The sequence below is a fragment of the Mustela putorius genome, unplaced genomic scaffold, assembly GCF_011764305.1.
Source record: "Mustela putorius furo isolate JIRA1106 unplaced genomic scaffold, ASM1176430v1.1 tig00000193_pilon_pilon_pilon, whole genome shotgun sequence".
Classification (NCBI taxonomy): domain Eukaryota; kingdom Metazoa; phylum Chordata; class Mammalia; order Carnivora; family Mustelidae; genus Mustela; species Mustela putorius.
In genome coordinates this window covers 744,346-767,262 of record NW_025421309.1, presented here as the reverse complement: position 1 = coordinate 767,262, position 22,917 = coordinate 744,346, and the positions used below count along the sequence as shown (strand labels likewise).

At 52.5% G+C, this 22,917-nt stretch overlaps 2 protein-coding genes across 6 annotated transcripts; both read left to right on the top strand.

Annotated features, from left to right (window-relative positions):
* The first annotated feature begins 4 nt into the window (after nucleotides 1-4).
* MVK (mevalonate kinase) lies at nucleotides 5-21,828 on the top strand. 5 transcript variants are annotated; one of them, XR_006605755.1, is made up of 11 exons: nucleotides 5-212; nucleotides 984-1,075; nucleotides 1,968-2,115; nucleotides 5,247-5,439; nucleotides 6,977-7,132; nucleotides 11,813-11,916; nucleotides 12,430-12,475; nucleotides 15,808-15,898; nucleotides 16,272-16,388; nucleotides 19,110-19,316; nucleotides 19,690-19,824. XR_006605755.1 is itself a non-coding variant. In XM_045076714.1 (11 exons), the coding sequence occupies exons 2-11, from the start codon at nucleotides 998-1,000 to the stop codon at nucleotides 21,014-21,016; spliced, it is 1,155 nt and encodes a 384-aa protein (XP_044932649.1). In that variant the 5' UTR covers nucleotides 6-212; nucleotides 984-997; the 3' UTR covers nucleotides 21,017-21,828. The 5 variants fall into 5 exon arrangements, 4 of the variants coding, with proteins under 4 accessions (XP_044932649.1, XP_044932650.1, XP_044932648.1 ...); XM_045076714.1 differs by lacking the exon at nucleotides 19,110-19,316 and adding an exon at nucleotides 20,971-21,828 and having other exon boundaries at nucleotides 6-212; nucleotides 19,668-19,843; XM_045076713.1 differs by lacking the exon at nucleotides 19,110-19,316 and adding an exon at nucleotides 20,971-21,828 and having other exon boundaries at nucleotides 7-212; nucleotides 19,690-19,843.
* Nucleotides 7,149-10,216, top strand: LOC123391148 (HIG1 domain family member 1A, mitochondrial-like). The gene is made up of 2 exons (XM_045076717.1): nucleotides 7,149-9,221; nucleotides 9,283-10,216. The coding sequence occupies exons 1-2, from the start codon at nucleotides 8,990-8,992 to the stop codon at nucleotides 9,330-9,332; spliced, it is 282 nt and encodes a 93-aa protein (XP_044932652.1). The 5' UTR covers nucleotides 7,149-8,989; the 3' UTR covers nucleotides 9,333-10,216.
* Nucleotides 21,829-22,917: the final 1,089 nt, after the last annotated feature.

The window sequence follows — 22,917 nt, the reverse complement described above, 5'->3', positions numbered from 1 at the left end:
CGCCCCCCCACGGGAGGGCGGTGCTTAGGGACTAGGTGCCGAGCCGCCAGGGCCGGGGGTGGAGGCAGGTGAGAACCCGTGGTTGGGGTTGCCGGCTGGTGAGAGGTTCCGCCGGACTCCCGGCTTCTCTGGCTCAGTGTCCCCGACTCTGGGGATCGGTCCCGAGCGGTCGGCGAGTTCCAATGTGAAGTGATTTGGATCTTCGGACAAACGTAAGTTTCCCGGTTCCGAGCCTCAGTTTCCTCCAGTAAGAAACGGGATCACGGTGGTACTTGGCTTGTAATGCGGCTCGTGTCATATATTAAGGTAACGCACGCAAGGCCTATAATGGGTGGTAATTCTGCAGAGTGTGTAAAAATCGAAACCGCGCACACCTGCTGACCCACACAGCAAGTCACTTTCTAGGACTCTGTAATGTGGAGATCCTGGCTTACGTTTCCAAGAAGGGGTTTGATCGCTGTTTTCTGCAGCCTGTGATTTATCATCGTGAGGCTTTGGAAACAGCCTGAAGGTCCAGAGAAGTGTTCCTTCTGGCCCATGATTGCATTTAAATTTCTGCCTTCAACAGTAGCAATAGTAAAAGCTGCAACTAAGAACACAGCCAGTAACGATAATAGATCAGGAATAGAATGACTGTGATGTGCCAGACATTGCCAGGTGTTCCTCTTGCATTATGTAAGGTAACCTTTCCTAAAACCCACTGAAGGAAGTATGGTTCTTGTCCCCACATAGCATGAGGAAACCGAGATTCCTAGCCACTGGAGTAGTTGAGCGAAGATGACCTCACTGGAGAGGGGAAGAGCTGGGATTTGAACCTAGGGCTTTCTGTCTAGTACGCTGCCTCACTATACAGCCTTTGGGGCACATCGCAACTGCTCAATGGTAGCTGCCTTTTTTGTTCGAATTATGAGTTTGAGCTAGGCATTCTCTTAATATACTAAGATCTGGTGACTTTTCATCCTCTCTCTGGCTTTTTCTTTCAGGATTCTTAGGAGCCATGCTGTCAGAAGTCTTGCTGGTGTCCGCTCCAGGGAAAGTCATCCTTCACGGAGAGCATGCTGTGGTTCATGGCAAGGTAAAGTTCCTCAGAGCCTTTGAGAATTGGGTACCTCTTCTCCCCAACCCTACCCTTAAGCCAAAAGGAAGCCTGGAGGCATAGCCTGGGAGTACGTAGGAGAGGAGATCTGTTTCTCTGCAGCGAAGCAGGGAAGAGACAGGCCTTACGTCCATTGAAGGGCTTCCCTGGCCTCACCCAGTAAGAGAGCACAGAGTTGAAATTGAAATGTAAAGTTGTGCAGGTGGAATGACACAATCTGGAAGGTGGGCTTCGGTGGAGAAGAAAGGAGGTTGGAGCCCTGAGCCTGGGGGCACCCCAACATTCAGAAGTGGGGAAGATGAGGAGGAAACAGCAAAGAAGTCTGAAACATGCATTATCTCATTTAACTCATAGGACGCCCTCCATGGTTAAACTTTGATTATCCCATTTTGCAGATGTGGAAGCTAAAGCCTAGGAGAAGCAGCTTGACCAAGGTCCTGTACACCTTAGCAGAACAGGGAATAAACCTAAGTCTGTCTGAAGTCACAGGTCATGCTTTTTCCACTCCTGCACTCCTCTACTCCTCATCATTATTTATGTTCCTAGCTTACATTTATCTTTGCTGATGTGGTGATTATGGGGAAGCTGTTCCATGGTGTGCAGGACCTCTGAAGTTTTGCAACAGGAGGGCAAACATCAGTAGATATTAGTTCCTAACTATGGGTAGAGGCTGTGCCACTTAGTGGGAGAGCATGCCAAGGTTGATCAGCAGTGTCTACCAAGGGCATGTGTGGGCATGTGCCCTGTATGCTAGTATGTGCTCTCTCTCCTCATTGACATTGACCCTCCGGTTTAAGACTGGAGCCAAACTCTTTGTGCCTGCCCCCACCCTCCATGCTCAGGCTCACTGCTTTTTCCCTTTATTCTACAGGTAGCACTGGCTATGGCCTTAAACTTGAGAACATTCCTCCGGCTTCAGCCCCACAGCAATGGGAAAGTGTGCCTCAACTTACCAAACATTGGCGTCAAGCGGGCCTGGGATGTGGCTGGACTTCAGCTGCAGGATACGAGCTTTCTGGGTAAGTGCAGTGAGGAGGGACCAGGTGTGGGAAGAGCCTGGGCGCTACCTAGAGGGGAAAGGGGACAGACAGCTGGGTAGTTATTCTAGGCTGTCTCTGAGAGGGCCAGAGACTAGCCACTCTGGGGGTGTTTTCTCTCAACCCCATAAAATTAGCTTAACTCACTTATTTGTTTTAAATTTAAGAGCGTCAAATCATGGACTGCGTCTGTGTGGGCTGTGGTGGACTGATTGTCAATGCCTGTTGTTGGGTGAAAAACCACAAGATGCAAATAGCATGTATGTAAGGAAAGACCCAGATTATGTACCAGTACATATGTACACGCAGGGATGATTAGTGACCTCTGGATCCTAAGGTCTGAGAGTGGACAAAGGGTGCCTTCCTTCTGTAGGATGGTTTTGACAAGGAGAGGGTATTGATTGGCATTGGGTGTCATTTAAAATAAAAGTAACGGGTGCCTGAGTGGCTCAGTTGCTTAAGTGACTGCCTTCAGCTCAGGTCATGATCCCAGAGTCTCAGGATCGAGTCCTGCATTGGGCTCCCAGCTCCACGGAGACTCTGCTTCTCCCTCTGACCTTCTCCCCTCTCATGATCTCTCTCTCTGTCTCTCTCTAAAATAAATGAATAAATCTAAAAATAAATAAATAAATAAAAATAACATACTTATTAATTGGAAAAGAGAGTCAATAGTGAAACACCATCAGTAATGAAAAAAAGTCACCTGCTACCACTGCCCCCTGGCCACCACCCCCTCTCCCTCCGTCCGGCCCATATCTCTCAGCATTTTGGTGTTAATCTTTCTGGATTATTTTCTGCAGGTGGATAGTTAGATTGAGAGAGATGGGGAGGATATCTTGTCCCTTAACCAAAATCTGATCAGGCCATACAAACTTGTCAGACATGTGTGTTTTTTTGTTTTGTTTTGTTTTCTTCAGAGTATCAGGACTTTCTTTCCTTGCCAATAAATAAAGTCCCCTGTCCTGATTTTTGATAATACTGTGAATCTTGTGTCCCCTCCTAAGCAGGCAGGGTTTTTCATCTGCACGGTTGCTTGCCACCCGCACCAGAGCTGAAGGGTGTTTTCTGTCCTCTGTACATTCGTTTGCTATCTCCTTGCCCAGCTGATGCCTCATTGTTTGGAACAGTGTTTCTCAGCCAGAGTGGGACAAGTGAGAGTGCTCTGGGGGTCTTTTCCTAACTGCTCCCTGTCCCCTGGGAGGATCAGTCCCCAGCAAGCCACTTCCGAATATTGCAGGAAGATGGGGGAACCATCGAAAAGCCCCATTTCCCAACTAGTCAGGCCTTGGGATCCCCTGGGGAGGTTTTCTTTGTTGTTGTTCTTAACAATAGGAACAGATATCTGATCCTGCCCCTCTCCTATTAAGAATGGGGGTCATGGTGGCAGGGGACTGGGCAGATGAGTTTTTTTTTTTTTTTTTTTTTTTTAAGATTTTATTTATTTGACAGAGAGAGACAGCCAGAAAGGGAACACGAACCGTGGGAGGGGGAGAGGGAGAAGCAGGCTTCCCACTGAGCATGGAGCCCATCTCAGGGCTTGATTCCAGGACCCTAGTTCATGACCTGAGCCAAAGGCAGACACTTAAGGACTGAGCCACCCAGGTACCCCCAAGCAGGTGTATTTTGAAAGAAGCTCCCTGGGTGATTCCAGGAACATCCTCAGTAAGGACTTTTGGAGCAGACCCAGACCCCTTGCTTTCTATGGTGCACTGGGCTCCCCTCCCCGAGGTTGGAGATGTTCCCTTGTCTGTGTGAGCCTGGACACGTCACTTAACCTTCAGAGCCTCCATGAGCAGAATCCTATGGCCTGGGAGGGTTGCTATGAGGATCCAACTGGATAGGAGGTGGCGCAGTGTGTAGCATGTGTGTGAGGACTTGTGAATGATTTCCCCAAGGAGAAAAAGAAATATGGAACCTAAACCTTTCAGAGACACGTTTCCTACTAGATTTCCAGGCTCTTCTGTCTTTTTTTTTCAGCGTTCTCTGGTTGCTTCCCAACAGTTACAGAACACTGGGGGCATTTCACTGGGTACTCTTATGTGGGCCAGGCACTGGACCAGTATGTCATGGTTGTTGGCACTCTTAGAATCCTCCAGACTGCCCTGGACGCAGGTGGTGGTATCCACCCCACTTTATGGATGAGAAAATGGAGCTTCAGGGGCCAAGTGGCTCAGGTCACACAGCACTGTCAGGGATGCAGAAAGGATTCACACCCAGATCGTTCTTAACTCTCCAAAGTCGTCTTTTTTTTTTTTTTCTTTTTTAAGATTTTTATTTATTTGAGAGAGAGAGAGCATGAGCACAGGGGGAAGGGCACAGGGAGAAGCAGACTCCCCACTGAGCAGGGAAGCGGGGCTCAATCCTGGGATGTGACCTGAGCTGAAGGCAAACGCTTCAGCTGGTGGTTCAGCTGGCTGAACCACCCAGGCGCTCCTAAACTCTCCAACGCCTTAATGAGTCATCCCATTTCCCTCGCAGCGCTCAGAAACATCCGTGCTCTAAGCAACACTGTTAACTGGCTCGGCTGCCTTTAGCCTGTCGTTATCTCATGGCATACATAGGACTTCCTGTGTGCCCCGCCCTAATGCAGGCTCTCTCTGCTGGCCATACCAGTGTCAGCACTTCGCATTCTCCGGTTTCGAGTGTCCCGTTCTCGAGAGTTGTTTCAGGAGAGGGATGCATCTGGGGATTAACTGAATACTGCCTTTGGTTTGGGTTTTTTACCATGGGGGTCAGACCCAGACCTTCAAGATGGGGAACTAGCCTGCACTCCGTGTGTGGACGTGGGTTTCAAGACGATCATTAATTCAGTACGTACTACACACCAGGAGCTGTGCCGTGGGTCTTACGTCCCTTATTTCAGGTTATCTCAGAGGAGGTACTTCTACTCTCCCTGCCTACCAAGAAGAGGAACTGAGGTTCAGAGAGGGGAAGTCACGTGCTCAAGGCCCCAGAGCCAGCGAATGGTACTGTTGGGATGCACACCCAGGTCTGCGTGCCCGCAAACCCCGAAGGCGCCCAGCAGATGCAGCCCTGGTGCTAGGGCCATGCATCCCTGTCCTCAGATGCTGATCTCACGCCAGCTCGGGTTTCTGTGTTCTGTTGTCTGTAAGCGCACCTGCGGTCCTCTCAACCCAGCCACCTGTGCTTGCTTGTGACAGAGCAGGGTGACGCCACAGTGCCCACTGCAGAACAAGTGGAGAAGCTCAAGGAGGTGGCTGGCATCACCCAGGACGGCGCCAAACCTGAGGGCCTGGCTGTGCTGGCCTTTCTCTACCTGTACTTGTCCATCTGCCGGAAGCAGAGGTGCGTGCATGGTCTGGGGAAGGTGCGTGTGAGGTCTGGGCCCAAAGCCAGGTTCCTGTCCTGGCCACATGGCTTCTCCCAGGCCGTGTTCACAGAGGCGGCCTACTGCACATGGCGCCGTCGCCAAGGAAACTCTACAAGGAACAGTAAAGACTGTGTCTGCCCCACCCCTTAAGATAGGATCTGGGTAGTTGGCCATCAGGGAGGCCAGCTCCTGGGGGCTGGCGGTGCTGTGGAGGCCGTGTCACGTGGTGATGAAAAACCAGACATGTTAGGGCCAACCCCATGGTGTCTGCTTACCAGCTTCCTTGAGGTTCTTACCCTCCCTGGGCCTCAGTGTTCACCTCTATAAAATGGGAGTAAGTGAGAGTCCGTACTTTATATTCTCCTTGGGAGGGTGAGTGTGTTTATTTATCTAAAGTGTGTGACACAGAGCTTGTCACACAGCTTGAGAAGTATGAGTCATTAATATTCTCCTAAGAAAACTACCGGAGGATTAGCAATATTATGCATGAAGTGAGCCTAGCTCTGTCCCTAGTCCACAGTGATTTTCACTGTGATTTTTTTTTTTTTTAATTTTTTTGGTCCCAGGCCCAGTGGGAAAGCCTTAAGGGACAGCTCTTTACTGAGACAGCAGGTACTGGTTGAGCAGGTCCCAGGGGCCAGGCACAGTGCGGCAGGCACGTTCACAAATGTCCCAACTCTTGCTGTCTGCCGTAGTATTTTCAACTTGAGCGAGAGGGCACATACCTTTCTGGGAAGGAGTAAGCATTTCAGAACCTCCTGTTCTGAGTGGGGTGGTCATGTGTAGTTTGAAAAGCAGATTTGGCACTATAATTTTATAAATGGAAAAGTTTATAAAATTTATAAAAAGTTTGTAAAAGTTATAAAAAGTTTATATTTTTATAAAAATATTAAAAATTATAAAAAGTTTATAAAAATTATAAATTTTATAAATAGAAAATCTTTTAATGGGAAATACAGAACGTGAAGTTTAACAATAGTCCTTGCTTGGGGGAAATACAACAGGGGAAGCATCCCAGAGAAGGCCATGGTGGGGAAAGGGGCTCAGTGAGGGGAGCTAGGAATGGGTTCTGTGGGTAGCCAGGAGAAGCTTCCCAGTGGAGAGGACATTTGAGAAGGGTTTTGCAGGATGGGTAGGCATTTGCCTGGGGGAGGAAGAGGCACAAGGCTTTCCCAGGCAGGGATGCAAGCAGACAATGGCCACGGAATTTTCCTGTGTAGGGAACATTTCCACAGAATGTTCCTGTGTAGGGAGCAGGAAGAAATTTAGGGAAATGGTCCATTCACAAGGGAACCTTGTGCTTTAAATGATTCTGGTACCTCTTTCCAAGCGTCTGACTCACCATGACTTCCCGCCCATCCTGTAGGACTGCTTTTCGGGTCAGCATATGTCTCCGAGTTCGGAAACCTGGGCCGAAGGCTTGGAGTAAGGCCCTGCCAATGTCTAGTTCTGGGCCTCGAATGCTAATTCGATCTCAGGAGAGTCATGCTCTGTACCCCCACTGTGTTCCAGGGCCCTGCCCAGCCTGGACATCACGGTGTGGTCACAGCTGCCCACTGGGGCCGGCCTGGGCTCCAGCGCCGCCTACTCTGCGTGTATGGCCGCCGCTCTCCTGACCATGTGTGAGGAGATCCCAAACCCTCAGAAGGATGGAGTGTCCGCCAGCAGGTAGTCTCCGCCCTCTCCCTGCTCACTCTCCTTTCTAGGCGCCAAGACCTGAGTGTGGGTTCTCAGAGGACTCCCTGCCAGAGGTGTCATGTGGCCATTGTACAGCTGGGGAAACTGAGACACAGGGGCCAGAAGGCAGGCCCAGGCTATGCAGCCAGGGATGGTAGAACGAGACTTGCACCCAGGCAACCTGAACCCAGAATCTGACCTCTTTGCCCCTTAGCTAAGCTACTTCAGGTCCCCCACCCCTCACCCCCACCTTGACTCATTTGGGTTCAAGCGCCCTTGGTGTGGCAGAAGGAACCTGAGCCTGGAAGTAGGGAGCCATTGGGCCCACTTCTGCTGTCAGATTACTGTGGGACCTCGACCTTGGCCCAGCCACTGTATCCCTCGGGGCCCCAGCGTCCTTATCTGTAACAGGTGGTTATACGAGAAAAGAAAAAGAAGTAGAAGATGCCAAGAAAGAAACACGGGGGTATTAGATGAAGGCATCACCCTTTGTAGGAGCCCTTGTCCTCATTCCATGGAGGGGGCATTGCCTCTGCTGTTCTCACTGTAAGTCAGTGAGGCCAGTCGGGACAGTCGCCAGCAGCCTTGTCTGTCACCTTGAGCAGCCATCCCAGTCATGGAGGTGATGCCGTCTGTCCGGGGCCCCACCTCAGGAGTGATGCCAGTCCAGAATCCAGCCTGGCAGCTTCTTGGTGAGGTCTGTCCTTGGGCCAATAGGGCTCAGGGGGGCCCCCCCGCTGGTGGCCTTGGGTACCCACTGTGTGCCATGTTGAGGGGACCGCTGGCCGCATCTCTACCCCAGGGAAGCTGGCTGGAGAGAAGGCTGCTCAGGCTATGCTGGGTGCCAGGACGGATGTGGCCGTGTGTTTGCTCCCAGAGCGGTGCTCCCATGCCCTGCCTGCCCGCTGTGGGGGCCCAGGCTGAAACAAGGTCACGCTGTGCCAGCCTGCGGTGGAGGACCTCTTTCCTCCTCCAGAACTCAGTTTGGAGGTTTCCTTCCTCAGCCCTGAAGATGCCGTGCTTTCCTGATGGCCTGGCCCCACTGGGTGCCCTGTCTGGTCCGTTGCTTTCTCTTCTAACACATGGAGGTTAAAATACAGTTGAATTCACGCTAAGGTCCCTTGGATCCTTGTGGCCATGGCGGATCTGGGGGCCTCTCGATGGGGTGTGTCTGTCAGCATCCTTCATACTTGCTTTGGTTGGTTCCTGTGCGTGGAGAGAAGTGGGAGGGGTGGGGAAAAGGTGGCTTTTGTTGGGGGAAGAATCCGGAATATGATGAGAGATGCACCAGTAGGTAACACAAGGTGATGGTTTTCAGGAATTTCAGTGAGGTTTGGCTGGTAACTCGCTGCAGGCCATTGCTTACCCCTTCTTCTCTCAGCTCTGTTTCCTCCTCTGGAAGCGACTCCTGATGGGCCTTTGGGGGGCCCTCCAGCCCCGATGTTTGGTGATTCTGTGTTACCATGGTGCTTGTTAGCATGTGCTAATCACGGATTATAACCTAGATCAGTGAAGGCCTGTTTGCCCTGGGTCCCCCGAATAGACTTGTATGTATGGGGCAGCAGACCAGCTGTGTGGTTCAAAGGGCACGGGTGACTTGTGAGTGTGTGTGCCTGTGTTTGTGTGTGTGTGTGCACAGCTTCCTTACAGCGAGCTCTGCTGCCTCCCCTGAAGACCCAGTCTTTCCTTTCCAGGCCCCAACCCTTGCCCTGGCCCTAGCATTTCCAAATCCTACAGAACTGGAACCCAGTCTCCTCTGAAGAGGGGGGTTAGAAATCTGAGCCCCCCCCCCCCCAGAAACCAGTGGGAGCCTGAATCCTGTCCCTGTATGAGGATTCTTCAGCCATTATGTCAACCGGCACAGATGTTTCTCTTTCTTCATATGATGAAGATCAGAGATCTAAACTTATCCGAAAAGCTAGAGAGGCACCATTTGTTCCCATTGGAATGGCCAGCTTTGCAGCAATTGTTGCATATGGATTATATAAATTGAAGAGCAGGGGAAATACTAAAATGTATGTTCACTTGATCCACATGCGTGTGGCAGCCCAAGGCTTTGTTGTGGGAACAATGACTCTTGGTAGGTTCTTAGAGGAAATTTTCAAGTTTCTAATTCCCATTAATAGATTTTATAAATCAAGGCATGGGGTATTCCATGTATAAGGAATTCTGGGCAAAGCCTAAACCTTAGAAGAAGAGAAGCTGTCTCTGTTTTGTTGGTGGTGTTTGCTTTAGTTAGGCATTTCATATTGAGTTTATATGTTTATGTTGAAAATAAATCATTTGAATGGGTCAGATAATATGGTAGTTTAAGTATTGGCTTCCTTTCTTGCAGGCTTGATTAGCCTGGTTACCAGATTACTAGTGACCAGTCAACTAGCTAGGTCATTCAGGGGAGTCACATTAGCACAAAAGAAGAAACGTGTCACTTTTAAATGGACTGGACAGTGGTAAAATATGCTCCTCCTTAAACTCTTATGATAAAATCAGTTAGAAAGAGGACAGTGTGCCAGTCCAGAAGTACTCCTAGTTGCTGATTTGATTCTAGTATCAAAACATGCTTTTGATGTTATGTAGGAATCCCATTTAACTTTTTTCTGCCTATTTTGCAGATTGATTGGGTACTTCAGTTTTTAGGACTGGTTGGCTCTTAATCCTTTCAGAACAGTGCTTGGAATATAGTAAGTTTCCCAACAACCTAAAATACGTTTATTTAAACTAAACCTAAAAAGCCGATAAAGAGCTGTTTAGAAGTAATATTTATTTCAGAATCAAAGGTGTAAACATGAGAATAACCTAACTGTGGATCCCAGTTTAGCTTTTTTTGTAACTGCAGAGTTATATTTATGCTGCTCTTGTATTAGAATAATTTTTAAATGTTGAAATGTGTATTTTAAGTACTAATGCAAAGGTTAAGTGAAAAACACTTTTTTAAATGTATGAAACTTGTTTATTTTCTCTGTAAGAATCATAAATGTTAACAAATTACCTACAGTTGAAGTGATTGATGATTTACTCACAAGGTAGTTTGGTCAGACATAATACACAAACTTTGGTATACTCCAGAATGCTTTATTACATTTGTGAAATTTTCTTGTCTAACCTAAATTTATATTCCATGGTGATAACATGGAAAAAGTAGTGTTAGTAAAGAAGGTGAACACAAAAAAAAAAAAGAAAAAGAAAAAAAAAGAAATCGGAGCCCCTGAAGGATGAACAGTGCACAGAATGGGAGGGAGATTCACCTCTCTGGAGACAGCCAGGTCCAGGGCTGGGTCCAACTGTCCCTTTGCCCCATCATTCACTTGCTCTGCAGTTCCTGGAAAGGCCTGACTCTTGCTCAGTTCCAGCTGCTACGCTACCTCAGTCTGGAATGTTTTCCTTGCACGTCTTGCCTTGCTGACTCCCCTGCACCCCACCCCCGCCGTTCCTCAGGCCCTCCCCTTTCCAGATGTGGGACACCCTATCCTCCTGCATCGCATCTATCTCCTGGGGGTTGTAGTTAAATACTGATTGCCGCTGGGTACCCCCTGTCTGTGAGATGCCAGCCTTAAGCTGTCAGGGGCCATGTCTGGTTCATCCCCTGTGTGAGTTTAGTTATGGGTCTACAGTGGATGCCCAGTAACTATAGGACAGACGAGGGAATCTTGTGGGCACCATGGAGCTCAGTCTTGGGAGCTTGGGCCCCAGTCCGCAGGTGTGTTGCTGATATAGTGAGTGGCACCAGCATCTGCTCTACCCACCTGAGTGTCAGTTTCCTCTTCTGTAGGAGGGGATAGTAACTGTACCTTCCCTGTAGGGTTTTTGTGGGATTCCAGGAGATGACCGCTGGAGAAAGGCTTCAGCTCAGTGCTCGGCATTTGATGATAGCTTTGAGACTCTCAACTCACCATGCGAGTTGGGGAGCATCACATCCACATTTGACCAGTGAGGAGAGAGGCTCAGAGGGGGTGACGGCCTTCCCCAAGACCCCACAGCAAATGAGCATTGGACCAGGCGCAGGGAAGGGGCTGACCATATTCCTTATTCGGTAATTCACAGGCCTGGGGTCTGCTCACCCCAACTGTGCATGAGCCCACACGTCTCCCGAGCATGGCTCGGAGCATGGCTGCATGCTTAGGAAAGATCCAGAGCTGATCCATGCTCGTGGGACCCACTGAGGGTGTCTGGGGCTCCTAGAATCCCATTCCTGGTAGGCTTTGGGAAGGGTCACACGTTTGCTCCCTGGTCCTCACAGCAAGGGTTCCAGAGAAGATTATGTGGGGGGTTGTGACAGTGGTAACTACTGCCCACCACTCATGGACACCTTGTTCGAGACCTCTGCAGCCAGCCCTGGATGGGCGTGACCATCCTGCAGATGAGGACAGTGGGGCTCAGACAGGTTATATAATGGGCCCAGAGTCCCTCACTGCTAGGTCTGTGTGCATTCAAAGCCTGGTCTCACTCCACAGTGCCGGGTGGTGGGGGCTTCAGAGGCAGGGAAGGTATGGCACGCTCTGAAATGGAGAGGTTCTAGGATGTTCTATCTCTGCGTTCAAGGGCCCAATCCCCCTCTGACATTTTTTTAGTCTCCACTAAGCTTAACCTGTGGATCCTTTGCCCTGCTGCCCTTGGCGACACTGGGCCTGCACTGTCTTCTGAGTTACGGATGAACTCCTGTGTCTTCTCCAGGTGGGCCGTGAAGGATTTGGAACTAATTAATAAGTGGGCCTTCCAGGGGGAGAGAATGATTCATGGGAACCCGTCTGGAGTGGACAACGCTGTCAGCACCTGGGGTAGGGGCTGCCTCAGACTCGTTTTTTTCTGTTTTTAATATTTTATACATTCTTAGGACCATCGTAGACACCCAGGCCCTGTCAGTTTGGATTCTGAGGGAAATAGTATTTTCCTGTTCGGGGGTGGGGGGTAAGAGAAATTTCAGGGCCCTGCCTCACATCTGAATCTAATCTCTGGTGGGGGTCAGAGCAGAGCCTGGGAAGCTACAGTTTCGGGGAGCTTCCCAGGAGGGTCCCTGTGGTAAAGCTACAGAGCCACACCAGCGGGACTCCGCTCCGGTGAGGACTTATAGGACCTGGCCGCAGTCCAGGCCCTCCCTCCCCACTTGGCTGGTGGTGTGAGGACATGCAAGCTGGAGGGCAGGCAAGCCTTTGTGCCCTCCTGGACCTTGTGTACCTGGGCCTGGGATGGGGGGCAGAACTCTCATCGAAACCTCAAGCCCCGCTTCTCTGCCAAGAAGCAAAGATGCATAACTTGGCCTACAGCTCTGACCCTCCTCTTCTTGTCTTTAGGAGGAGCGCTCCGGTTCCAACAAGGAAAGATCTCCTCCCTGGAGAGGTAATTCTAGGCCGGAGCAGCAGCTCCTGGCATGGCTGTGGCAGTGAATCCCAGGGTGGGGGAGGTGGGCCTCTAATCTCATGGTAAGGGACACATGTGGGCTACGTGTCCCCGGGATTTCTCTCTCCTACCCCGTGAGGCCTCTCACCTTCTGGGCTGCCGCTCTCAGATCGCCAAGGACTTAGAGGGAGAAGTCATGGACGGCCATGAACGTTCACCTTCAGACCCCACACCCCTGGCCTCTCAGTCATTTAATCCATCTGCCCACGTGTTCATTTCGCAAATGAGAACTGACATCTGCCTGTGTTCCTGACAAGTGTACTAGGGTCTTGGACTCCAAAAACAAGATGACAACTTTTCAGCCCATTTCACATCCCCCTGGAGGGATCAGGATCACCACTGAGCATGGGGAAACTCAAACACCCTCTCTTCTCTGCGAACTCAGAATGGATACGTACAGGGGACATGGGAGCACGTGCTTCTTGGCAGTTCCTTGAGCCCGGATTGAGTTGGTTGGTGTTTGTCCCAGGGCACTTGGCGACCTTGGCGACCTCTCTGTGGGGATGAGGGTGAGGAGGGTTATTTGCATGAGCTGCCATGTTTTCGCTCCCACCGGCTCCTCCAGGATCTCCCTGCCTCAGCTCTGTTGTCTTCCGGGAGCCGAGCCTGCCTTTCTGATGGCCGGCATTAGGGTTTCTTTAACCTGGGCGCCTCTGACATTGTGGACTCGATCATTCTCTGTGGTGGAGGGCTGTTCTCTGCAGCCTGTTTAAGGTGTTTAGCAGTACCCCTGAGCTCTCCCCCACAAGATGCCAACAACACCTCCCCCATCTCCCAGCTGTGACAACTGGAAACGTGCCCAGACAGTGCCGCATGTCCCCTGGAGGGCACAAACTGCTCTGCACCAAGGAGGAAGTAGGGCCATTTAAGAGAGAGGGACCAGCCTTCTCTGGCTGCTGTGTGCTCTGGGCCCTGGAACCGGCGGGGCCCAAGAGGGGAGGGGGGCTCTGCCAGGTAGATCGATGCTTGGTGCAGTGACAGCAGGAGTCAGTGTGAGACTCGAGATGCCAGAGCTGGGCCTGCCTGCAGGGCTCCTGGTCATCCTCAGACTGGCGTGACATTCATCCTCAGAATGAAGGCATCCAGAGAGTTCTGAAGATGCTGTGATAGTGGAGGGGGTCATAAGTCAGGGTACAGATTTGGGGGTGGTAACGTCTTATTCAGTTTCCTGAGAGCTCGTCATACCCTAAGCTCCAAACTGGGCCCCAGGGAGAGAAAACCAGCCAAAACGTGACGTGGGCACATGCACATTCTCCTGGACAGATTCTCCTGGCTTTCCAGGTAGGAGGAGGCAGGGGGAATGGCCCCAGAGGCATGTTCGGTGGCCAACTGGTGGTGGTGTGCGGGACGGAGGCTCTGGGGTCTGTGGGCCTTGCTTGGGGCCTAGCTCTGCCACTCATGAGACAGGTGCCCTTGACCAGTCGCTTTTCCTGAGGCAGACATCTTCTTGTTGATGCAGTGAGGGTCCTGAGACCTTTATCTGTAGAGTGCTTTGACCTTGGCCGACCAGATTTAATTCTACAAATATTCCTGAGCAGCTACCATGTGCTGGGTGCTGGGGCCACAAGCAGGGAAGAATAAAGCCTGCTTTCAGGGAAACTCACATTTTGTGGGAGACAACAGCCAACGAGTGGCCCCGTAAGAGCATGGCTGTCAGTTGGGTGCATGACTAGGGGAGCCTCTGATTAAGTGACATTTGAGCAGGAACCTGAATGGAAACCTGAAGGGGAGGGCGAAGAGGAGATAAGATTGAGGCATTGGCCAGACCTTGCATGCACAGTCGCTTACAGAGCAGAGCCTGGGTGGTGGTCTCTGGCTGCCCCACGGAGCCCGGGATTTTGTGGGGCTGGCGGGAGCTGGCAGCAAGCCTGCAGAGGACTTGCCTAAGAAAGATGAAGACACAATATTCAAACTCCTCCCACCCCGATGGACAGGAACACAGAGCAAACCGACCTTCACTGCGGGCTGCAGGGCGCCACAGAGAGCAGATGGCAGATTCTCTGAGAAGCCGGGAGGCCAGACTCCGCGTTAATCCCCACCAATGGCTTCAAGAGGAACCCTTTCCCCCCAAACCACACATGGTGCTTCTCCATGGAAAAAAATGCGTTGTTTGTGAAGTGGATCAAGATGCGGCCTCCCAGAACGCTGCCCTTTTGAGGAACGGCTTGTCTTTAAGGGGAAAAGAAAAGCCAAATAGAATGTTCATCTTTTATAACGTTAAAAAAAAAAAAAAAAGAAGCTGGCCTCCAAGGGTGAGAATCGATATTAATTTCATGGGCTTATGGGCGGCAAGATCAAGCAGGTTTCTGGCAGGCTTTTGCAGCCTTATTGGATTTTACAGTCTTGGGTTGTGAAAAGAAAAACGGATAAAGGTATCAAGGGGTCTGCATGTCTCCAGCTGTTTCAGGCCAGAGCTCGTCCAGATGCTTTGTCCTCCATCCCCGGCCCACAGTGCTCTGCAAGGCAGCTTGGGGATGATAAGAAATGGCGCTCGGAGTCCCCAGGGGCTGCCAGCCATAGGACAGTTGGGATTGTGACTTCAGGAGGTATTCTGAAGCTCTGGGGGTTTGGCAAGGGCAGCTTACCGTGGCCGCCCTGGGCCTTACCTGGGGCAGCCCAGCAGGGATGACGGACTCCCTCTAACCCTCTCTGGCTGAGCCAGGGCAGCAGGTCCGGATGCCGGTCAAGGCAGGGCAGGGGTGGGCCCCACCTGCTGGGAACCCAGCACCCACACAAGCCTTCCTACCCCTGGGCTCACTGTACCAGCCAACCTGGGCATCTTTGCTCCCTGCGTGTACCTTCTCTGTGTGATCCGCTCCAGATCCCGTTGCTTTTCTTCCTAAATCTCTAGATCCTTCCACTCCACCAAGCTGGGGTGGCCCACAGAACAGAACCTCCACCCCTTCTTGTATCCTTGGCTGCAGTACCTTTCAACTCCTCAAACCCCGTGAACTTGGCGTTTTCTGCCAGCTCCAGGCTGAGCCAGACCCCCTCATGTGTGCCCAGCCCGTAGCAGGTGCCCCACTGAAGTGAGGTGGGTGGGTGACAAGCCAAAGGGAAGTATCTATCTGCCTGGGGGCTGGAGTGGAGACGCAGCTGTGACTGGCAGCAGGAGCCTCCCGCTCCCCTCTTTCCCTCTCCAGCCTCCCGAGAGCCCCTCCCTGGGCCTTTGCTTCCTCCTCTGTGACAGGGTGGGGTGACTTTGGGATGGCCCCTGGCCCTGAAACTTCTCTTCTGTCCTGAGCTCAATGGGGCCCCTCTTTACCCCACAGGCCACTGGCTCTGAAGATCCTGCTGACCAACACCAAAGTCCCTCGCAGCACAAAGACTCTTGTGGCCAGTGTCAGGAGCCGGCTGCTCAAGGTGCCCTCCTGGTCTGCTCCTGGGCGGGGTTATGGCAGGGCCTCAGCAGCCACATCTGGGGGCTCGAGCCTTCCCTCTGCCCCGTGGGTTAGTGGAGGGCTGGGATGGGCAATGGGGACCAGGGGAGGCAGTTGTGGCAGACAAGGAGCTGCTGGGTCATCGCCCCCACCCCCCACACAGCTGGGAGGCAGCACAGGAAGTGTCAGGTTTGGTGGCTTGGTGATGAGAATCCCCCACTCATGTCAGGGTGCCGGGCAAGGCAGATACCTAGGGGGGATGGAGGGGGGGTTTCCTTGCGGGGGCAGGGAGTGGGCTGGAGGGACACCTCTCTCTCCTCCCAGGCTTCATGGGCCCTTGTTTCCTCTCCCTCCAGTTCCCAGAGATCGTGACACCCCTGCTGACCTCCATCAATGCGATTTCACTGGAGTGCGAGCGGATGTTGGGGGAGATGGCTGTGGCCCCGGCACCAGAGCACTACCTCGTGCTGGAAGTAAGAGCCTATCTGTGCGGCACAGAGCCTCTCCAGCGCCGCTGTCAGGCAGGGACTCCCCATCGGCACTCAGAATCCCCCGAGCCAAAGCAGAGAGGCTGGGCCCAGGCCGGGGGTCCCGTGTGTGCCAAGGCCAGCAAGCATGCCTTCTTAATCCTCTTCTCAGGCAATTTAGAGCCATGGAAGGAGTACGTGCAAAGTACAGAGGGCAGTGCCCGGCACATACTAGGCATGTGCTAAACGCCAGGGGCCAGGCTGGGGTTCCTGCCTATGGGGAACAGTGGGATTTTGCTGACGCTGTCTTTTGTTGGTCCAGAAGCAATTTCTTGCTCGCCCCCCTCTCTTTCCTGCTGTTCCTGCTAACTGCATTCTGTTCCTCTGGTGACTGTTTATCACCGGCATGCTTTGGCTCAGACATTTTTATTTATCTATTTTCAAGAGGGAGAGGGCGAGCCGGGGGGAGGAGCAGAGAGAGAGAGAGAGAGGGATAAGCAGACTCTACACTAAGTACAGAGCCTGATGTGGGGCTCGATCCCACAACCCTGAGATCGTGACCTGAGCCAACATCAAGAGTCGGATGTGTAACCAACTGAGCCACCTAGGTACCCCAGTCTGGACATACTCTCACCCCATTCCTTCTTCACCATTCTCCCAGCCACCACCCTCTGTGTAATTCTTGTGTAGAGGCTGAGACCTCACACCTTGGGTTTGATCAAATCCCAATCCGAATCCCAGCTTCAGCCTTGTTGGTCTCACCAGAGCAAGCAAGACTGGGTGGGTGACATACAGTCCCCAGCACTCCTTAACTGCCACCCTGAGCTGCTGCAGGCTATCTGCTGCCTCTCTGTCCCACTGGAGACATTTGAGTCTGCAGCCCTCGTAGTGAATGGAAGCAGCTCCTAGGCCATGCCTTTTCACAAATGACTTCTCCCTTGATCTATAGAATCACCTGCCTGGGAAGTAGGCTGTGCCCATTTTACAGATACAGAAACCAAGGCCCAAAGAGCCACTTTCTGTAAGGTCCGCCGGTCAGTGAGTGGCCATGACAGGCATCCAGCTGACTGACTTGCCTGTCTCTTTGGCCAACAGATCTTGAATGAGCGCCCACCTGGGCCAGGGGCAGGGACCCCCATCTGCTTCTGTGCTTTTGCTCCCATTTCCATAGCTGTCTGCCTCCAGTCCCCCGACGTTTGCCTTGCTGGCTTCAATTCCTTTCACGTAGAAAGGAGGGAACACAGTCCTTCTGAGTAGGAAATTAATAATGATAGAGTACTGCCTGAAATATACCCTGTTGAGCCCCTGGAGAATGCCACGGAACAGCACGTTGATTATACATTGTGTATATTTTTGGCTGTGGCAGCCACTGAAATGTGCAGCTCAGCTCCCGGACAGCTTTGTGCTCAAACCAGCGAACTGTTCTCCTGTGTCACAACCTGTCATCTGATCCTTGACAGATTTTGGATCAGAATGTGACAGGTGTCTAAAACCTGCCTCTGCAATGTGACACCTGGCATTCAGGCGCAGAGAGCAGCCCCCAGAAGTTTACCCTCATATCCAGCCCTTGGGGCTGGGGAAAGGCATCCGGGGCTGCCACCAGGCCATCACGCCTGTCTGCTCATTTGTCAGAAGTGCTGACGGGGGGGGGGGGTATGAGGCGGGCTGCAGGGGAGGGCTGACCCGAGCCCACCCGACAGCCTAGGGCAGGAGAGTCAGGTGGGCCTCAGCAGATAGCTCAGTGATTGGCAACCCTGCGGGCGCAAAGGCACTCCCCATTCCCTGGAGCAGAGCCGCACACTGTCAAGCCCCATGCCACAAGAAGTAGGTGGCAGCCAGAATGCTGAGGGTGCTCTCGGAGACGGGATAGATGGGAGCTTTGCATCGGGCAGACCCAGCTTCCAGGACTGGCTTGGTACCTTGGCAGCTCAGCGACTTTAGGCGAGTCACTTTCCTCCCTAAGCCTTAGCATCCCTTGAAATGAAGAGGACGGTGATGTGACCATAAAGCACTAAGAGCAGCTGATGTTCCTGAAGCCCTCATCTCAGGGTAGGCATCATGCAAAAAACTCACCTTGTCTTGGGCGCCTGGGTGGCTCAGTGGGTTAAGCCTCTGCCTTCGGCTCAGGTCATGATCTCAGGGTCCTGGGATTGAGTCCCGCATTGGGCTTTCTGCTTGGCAGGGAGCCTGCTTCCCCCTCTCTCTCTGCCTGCCTCTCTCTGCCTACTTGTGATCTCTGTCAAATAAATAAATCTTTAAAACAAAAAACAAACAAACAAAAAACCTCACCTTGTCCCATCCCCATGGCAGTGAGGCAGAGCCTCTTACGATGCTGGTTTTACAAGTGAGGAAACTGAGGCCTGGGGTCAAAGCCCTCGCCTAGGACCAGGAGGAGATCACAGAGCTAGGGCTCAAACCCAGGTACCCCCTGACACCAGATCCCATGTGCTTAGCTTGTCCATGGCAGGGACGGTAGTTCGTTCTTAGAGCCCCAGTGCCTAGCACGGTGCCCAGCATGGTGAACGTGTTTGGCAAACACTGGTGGGGTGACTGAAAGGTTGTAGGGGGGTGCCTGGGTTCTGCTAGCTGTCAGTTTTGTTATTTCATCAACCTCCATGCCATTTGAGCCTCAGAAGAGCAGGAATTTGATGAAACAAACACATTTAGCTCTTTCCCCCACTTGTGACCTTGTCAGAACAATAAACCAGTTCTTAATTCTGAAAATAGGTACACCTAAGGCAGCTGTGGGATGGCAGAGTACTTCAGACTTCTGAAGGTGATAAAAATCCATTCCAACCAAGCTTTAACAGAAAGGGAATGTATTGGCTCATAACTGAGAAGACCAGCAAGAACAACTTCTGGCATAGCTGAATCCAGGGGCCAAAACAACTCAGTCTGAAATCTCTCTCCATCTAACATATAATCTCTGACCATGTGCAGGACAGGTAACTCTGGCAGCTTACCTCTGAAGTCAGCCAGTTTTAGCACTTCCAGGGCAGAGGCAGAGAAAACCCCAGGAGGGCTGCAGTGGCCCAGCATGGGTCACAGGCCCTCTCTGGCCAGTCACCATGGCCAGAGGCTGCTTTCGACAGCCGTGGGCCATGTGTTCGCCACCAGCTCCATCCCAGCCCCTTGGGGATTCCTGTAGGAAGGAGAGGTTCTTTGAGCCATGGAGAGGGACCTGGTGCTGGCTTGTCTAAGCTATTTGCCATCCCAGACCAGTGGCTGTCAACATGGGTGGGGTGGGCATGGGACCTTGGCTTCAGGCACCCCAAGTGAGAACAGATGAAACCTTCTCCTCCTCCAGGAGCTCATCGACATGAATCAGCATCATCTCAATGCCCTTGGCGTGGGCCATGCCTCACTGGACCAACTCTGCCGGGTGACCATGGCCCATGGACTGCACAGCAAGCTCACCGGCGCGGGCGGTGGTGGCTGTGGTATCACGCTCCTCAGACCAGGTAGCTGGGGGCTGGGCAGGGTTGCCAGCCAGGGGTCAAGCAACATTCTACCCAGGCAATTCGTTCAGGAGGAGGAGGACGCTGGAGAACAGCCTCACCTCTGCTGTGTGGCCTTGGTCAAGTTAATGAACCTCTCTGGGTCTTTGTGGCTTCATCAGTAAAATAAGGATGCTAACATCTATTTTATAAGATCGTTGTCTAGAATCGAGGAGAAAAGAGCATTCAGAATGCCCAACATAGGCCTGGGGCTCCTACTGGGGTGGCTGTCCCTACCGTGTCCTCACCTGCCAAGTCTCCCACAAGCTCAAGAAATAACCAGGACATTGTCATCACTCGTCTCCCCTGCTGTCACCTCTTGATGCAACCAAGATGGGACTGACCTTGCTACAGAGCAAAGAGCTTTCTCTCCCTTTAGCATCTGGGGAAAGAGGAAGGCTGGGTAATGTGTCTGGGGCCAGAAGGGGCTCCTAGTTGTGCTCAGTCAACATACCTGCTCTCAGGACTGGGCCCTCAGAGCTCCCGCCTCCATTGCCTTCCCTTTGCCCCCTCCTCCTGGTCTGTCTTTCCCTTTCTTTACCTTCTCCTTCCTCTTTTTGTCCCACCTTTCTCTGTTGCTTTGCGGTCAGCCCGCAGTGGCCCCAGCGCCTCCCTTCAACTTTAGTGTGCCTCAGCATCAGGACATCAGCACAGTCAATGGCAGACTTTGTTGGCTCCAAGTTCAGGGTCGGGGATGATAATGAGAGAGAAGGCTTCTGGGGCGTGTCTGCTATGCCAGGCCCCTCATCTGCATTCTCTCATGTGAACCTCACAGGGACCCTGCGGGGGTAGGTATTAGCCCCATTCCCAGATGAGGAAGGTATTAGCCCCATTCCCAGATGAGGAGACTGAGGTTCAGAGAAGGGAAGTCACTTGGCTGAGGCACCGTGGCTGATCCGTGACAAGGCCAGGTCTGTGGGCTTCAGGAGCCCATGATTTTAACTGTTGGCTCTGTAACCACCTCCCGTCCCAAGGGTGCAAGGCTTGACATTCCAACAGGAAGACCTGGTTGGTCCCAGGCCTTTCCCTGGATGGACAGTCTCTAAGGGAGCAGACAACTGTGGGGTGACCTGCTGCTTTTCCTCCCCCAGATCTGGAGCAGCCGGAGGTAGAAGCCACGAAGCAGGCTCTGAATGACTGCGGGTTTGACTGCTGGGAAACCAGCATCGGGGCCCCCGGCATCTCCGTCCACTCGGCTGACTTCCTGGACCCCTCCGTGCGCCAAGCCCTGGATGGTCTCTGAGATGAACCTGTGCTGCTGCAGCCCCACCAAGAAGCCCCTTCCTGGGGTATTCTAGGTGCCACAGTCAGCTTCTGTGCTGGCCAGTAAGCCCCAAGGCCCTGTGCGCCAGCCTTTCCAGCGGCCACACCCCTCCATTCCCAGCAGTATGATCTGGAACCAGCACTGGGCTGGGGTCCCTGGAAGACCCGGCCTGTGTCCTGCCTTCTCTTGAGCTGCCTGGGCAATGGGGCCATGTGGGGTCCTCTGTAATGTGAGGGGCTTCCTTCCTGTCCTTCCTGAAGCTCCCACACACCCGCCTGCTTTGGGCCGCTGCCGCCTTCTCAAACCCTCTGTCCACTTGGTTGGACACTTGGATGCAGTGTGCCTTCTCCCTCCCTCTGCCTTTACCCTTCCACCTATCTCTCAGGGTTTGGTCCCTCCCACCTCCTCCGGGAAGCCTTCCCTGACCACCGCCAGGATGACCCTGGTCCCACCTTCCTCCCTGCACACCCTGCCCTGTCTGTTTGAATCCTTCAGCATTTCGTGTGCTCTGTTCTCTCCAGCTAGACCATGGGCCCCCCAGCAGTTGTGTAGTTGGTGGTCTTTGCCTTCTGTCCTCTCATCCCAGGGCTGGCTGAAGTCATGGTTAATGTACCCAGTTTCCAGTCTGTACCCACAGGTTTTGCAGAAAAGATGGCAGAAAGGAAATAAAAAGCTCTTGAGTAAACCACGGCTTCCCTGGGAGTCCAGAAAGAAGGGTCACGGTCGGATAGAGTCTCCAGCCCACCCTAGCCTGCCTCCTTTGTCCCTTTTCCAGCCACTTTCCCTGTGGCGCTCTTAAGGAGCTGAAGGAAAGAAGGGCTTTGGCTCACTCGGTTTTGTGTCTCCAGGACACTGGGGGTTTTTTGTATGGCCCTCTGTCCTCCGGGACAATTCCTACCTGCTTTTCTAGAAAGGGGAGTTTTAAGCTTCCTGGCCCCTGGAGCTTGAACACCCAGCAAGCTCACAGACTTTTGTGAGCCCTGGAAACAAAAACCTGTAGATTCTGGAGTCTTCTTTTTTTTTCTGAAGTTGACCTTGTGGGGAAAAAAGACTCAAGTGCTTGTAGATCCCAATGCCTGGCACATACCTGGCCCTATTTGAACTTTGAATTAACAGTCAAAGTTCCTTCTGAAAAGGCAGAATCCATCAAAAAGCCCCTGTAGGTAGCACAGTGCCACGGGGATCTTCCTTCTGAAAAGGCAGAATCCATCAAAAAGCCCCTGTAGGTAGCCCAGTGCCATGGGGATCTCTGGGGATCTCCGGGACCTGCGGGAGGCACCCAGCGAGGTGGGGGCTGGGCAGGGAGTTCAGGATGTGGTTAAAATGGCCCTGCGCTTCTGCCCTTGGCCACTAGGGGGCAGCGGGTGCCTTTCCCAGGGAGGGTGATCGGGAGCAGGCCTCAAGAGCAGAATCCGAGCTCCACACATGGCCCCCAACCCCCAACCCCCGCCGCCATGCCAGGCCTCTCTGGCTGTGCCTGGGCTCGCTGCCAGGGACGTGAGGATGCCTGCCCCGGCCTCACCGATGAGGGTTGCCTGCTTCTCTTCAAAACACAAATAATGCATAAAACAATAATGTGAATACTGAGCTCTTCCGTCGTGCTGGGCACTGTTCTAAACCCCGTAGATCCATCATCTCCTTTCATCTGCCTCGGAGTTGGAGAACAATTGCTAGTCTCAGCCCCATTGTAAAGATCAGGAAACTGAAGCTCAGAGAGGTTGAGTAAGTCCTCCAAGGCCACACAGCTAATCCACATCAGAGGCAGGATTCCCAG

Excerpts from the sequence above, each read along its gene's own strand:
- LOC123391148 (XM_045076717.1), top strand. The coding sequence starts at position 8,990 with ATGTCAACCGGCACAGATGTTTCTCTTTCTTCATATGATGAAGATCAG. Across the intron at positions 9,222-9,282 it reads TGTGGGAACAATGACTCTTG|GCATGGGGTATTCCATGTAT; the intron begins GTAGGTTCTTAG and ends TTATAAATCAAG.
- MVK (XM_045076713.1), top strand. The coding sequence starts at position 998 with ATGCTGTCAGAAGTCTTGCTGGTGTCCGCTCCAGGGAAAGTCATCCTT. Across the intron at positions 1,076-1,967 it reads ATGCTGTGGTTCATGGCAAG|GTAGCACTGGCTATGGCCTT; the intron begins GTAAAGTTCCTC and ends TTTATTCTACAG. Across the intron at positions 11,917-12,429 it reads CAACGCTGTCAGCACCTGGG|GAGGAGCGCTCCGGTTCCAA; the intron begins GTAGGGGCTGCC and ends TCTTGTCTTTAG.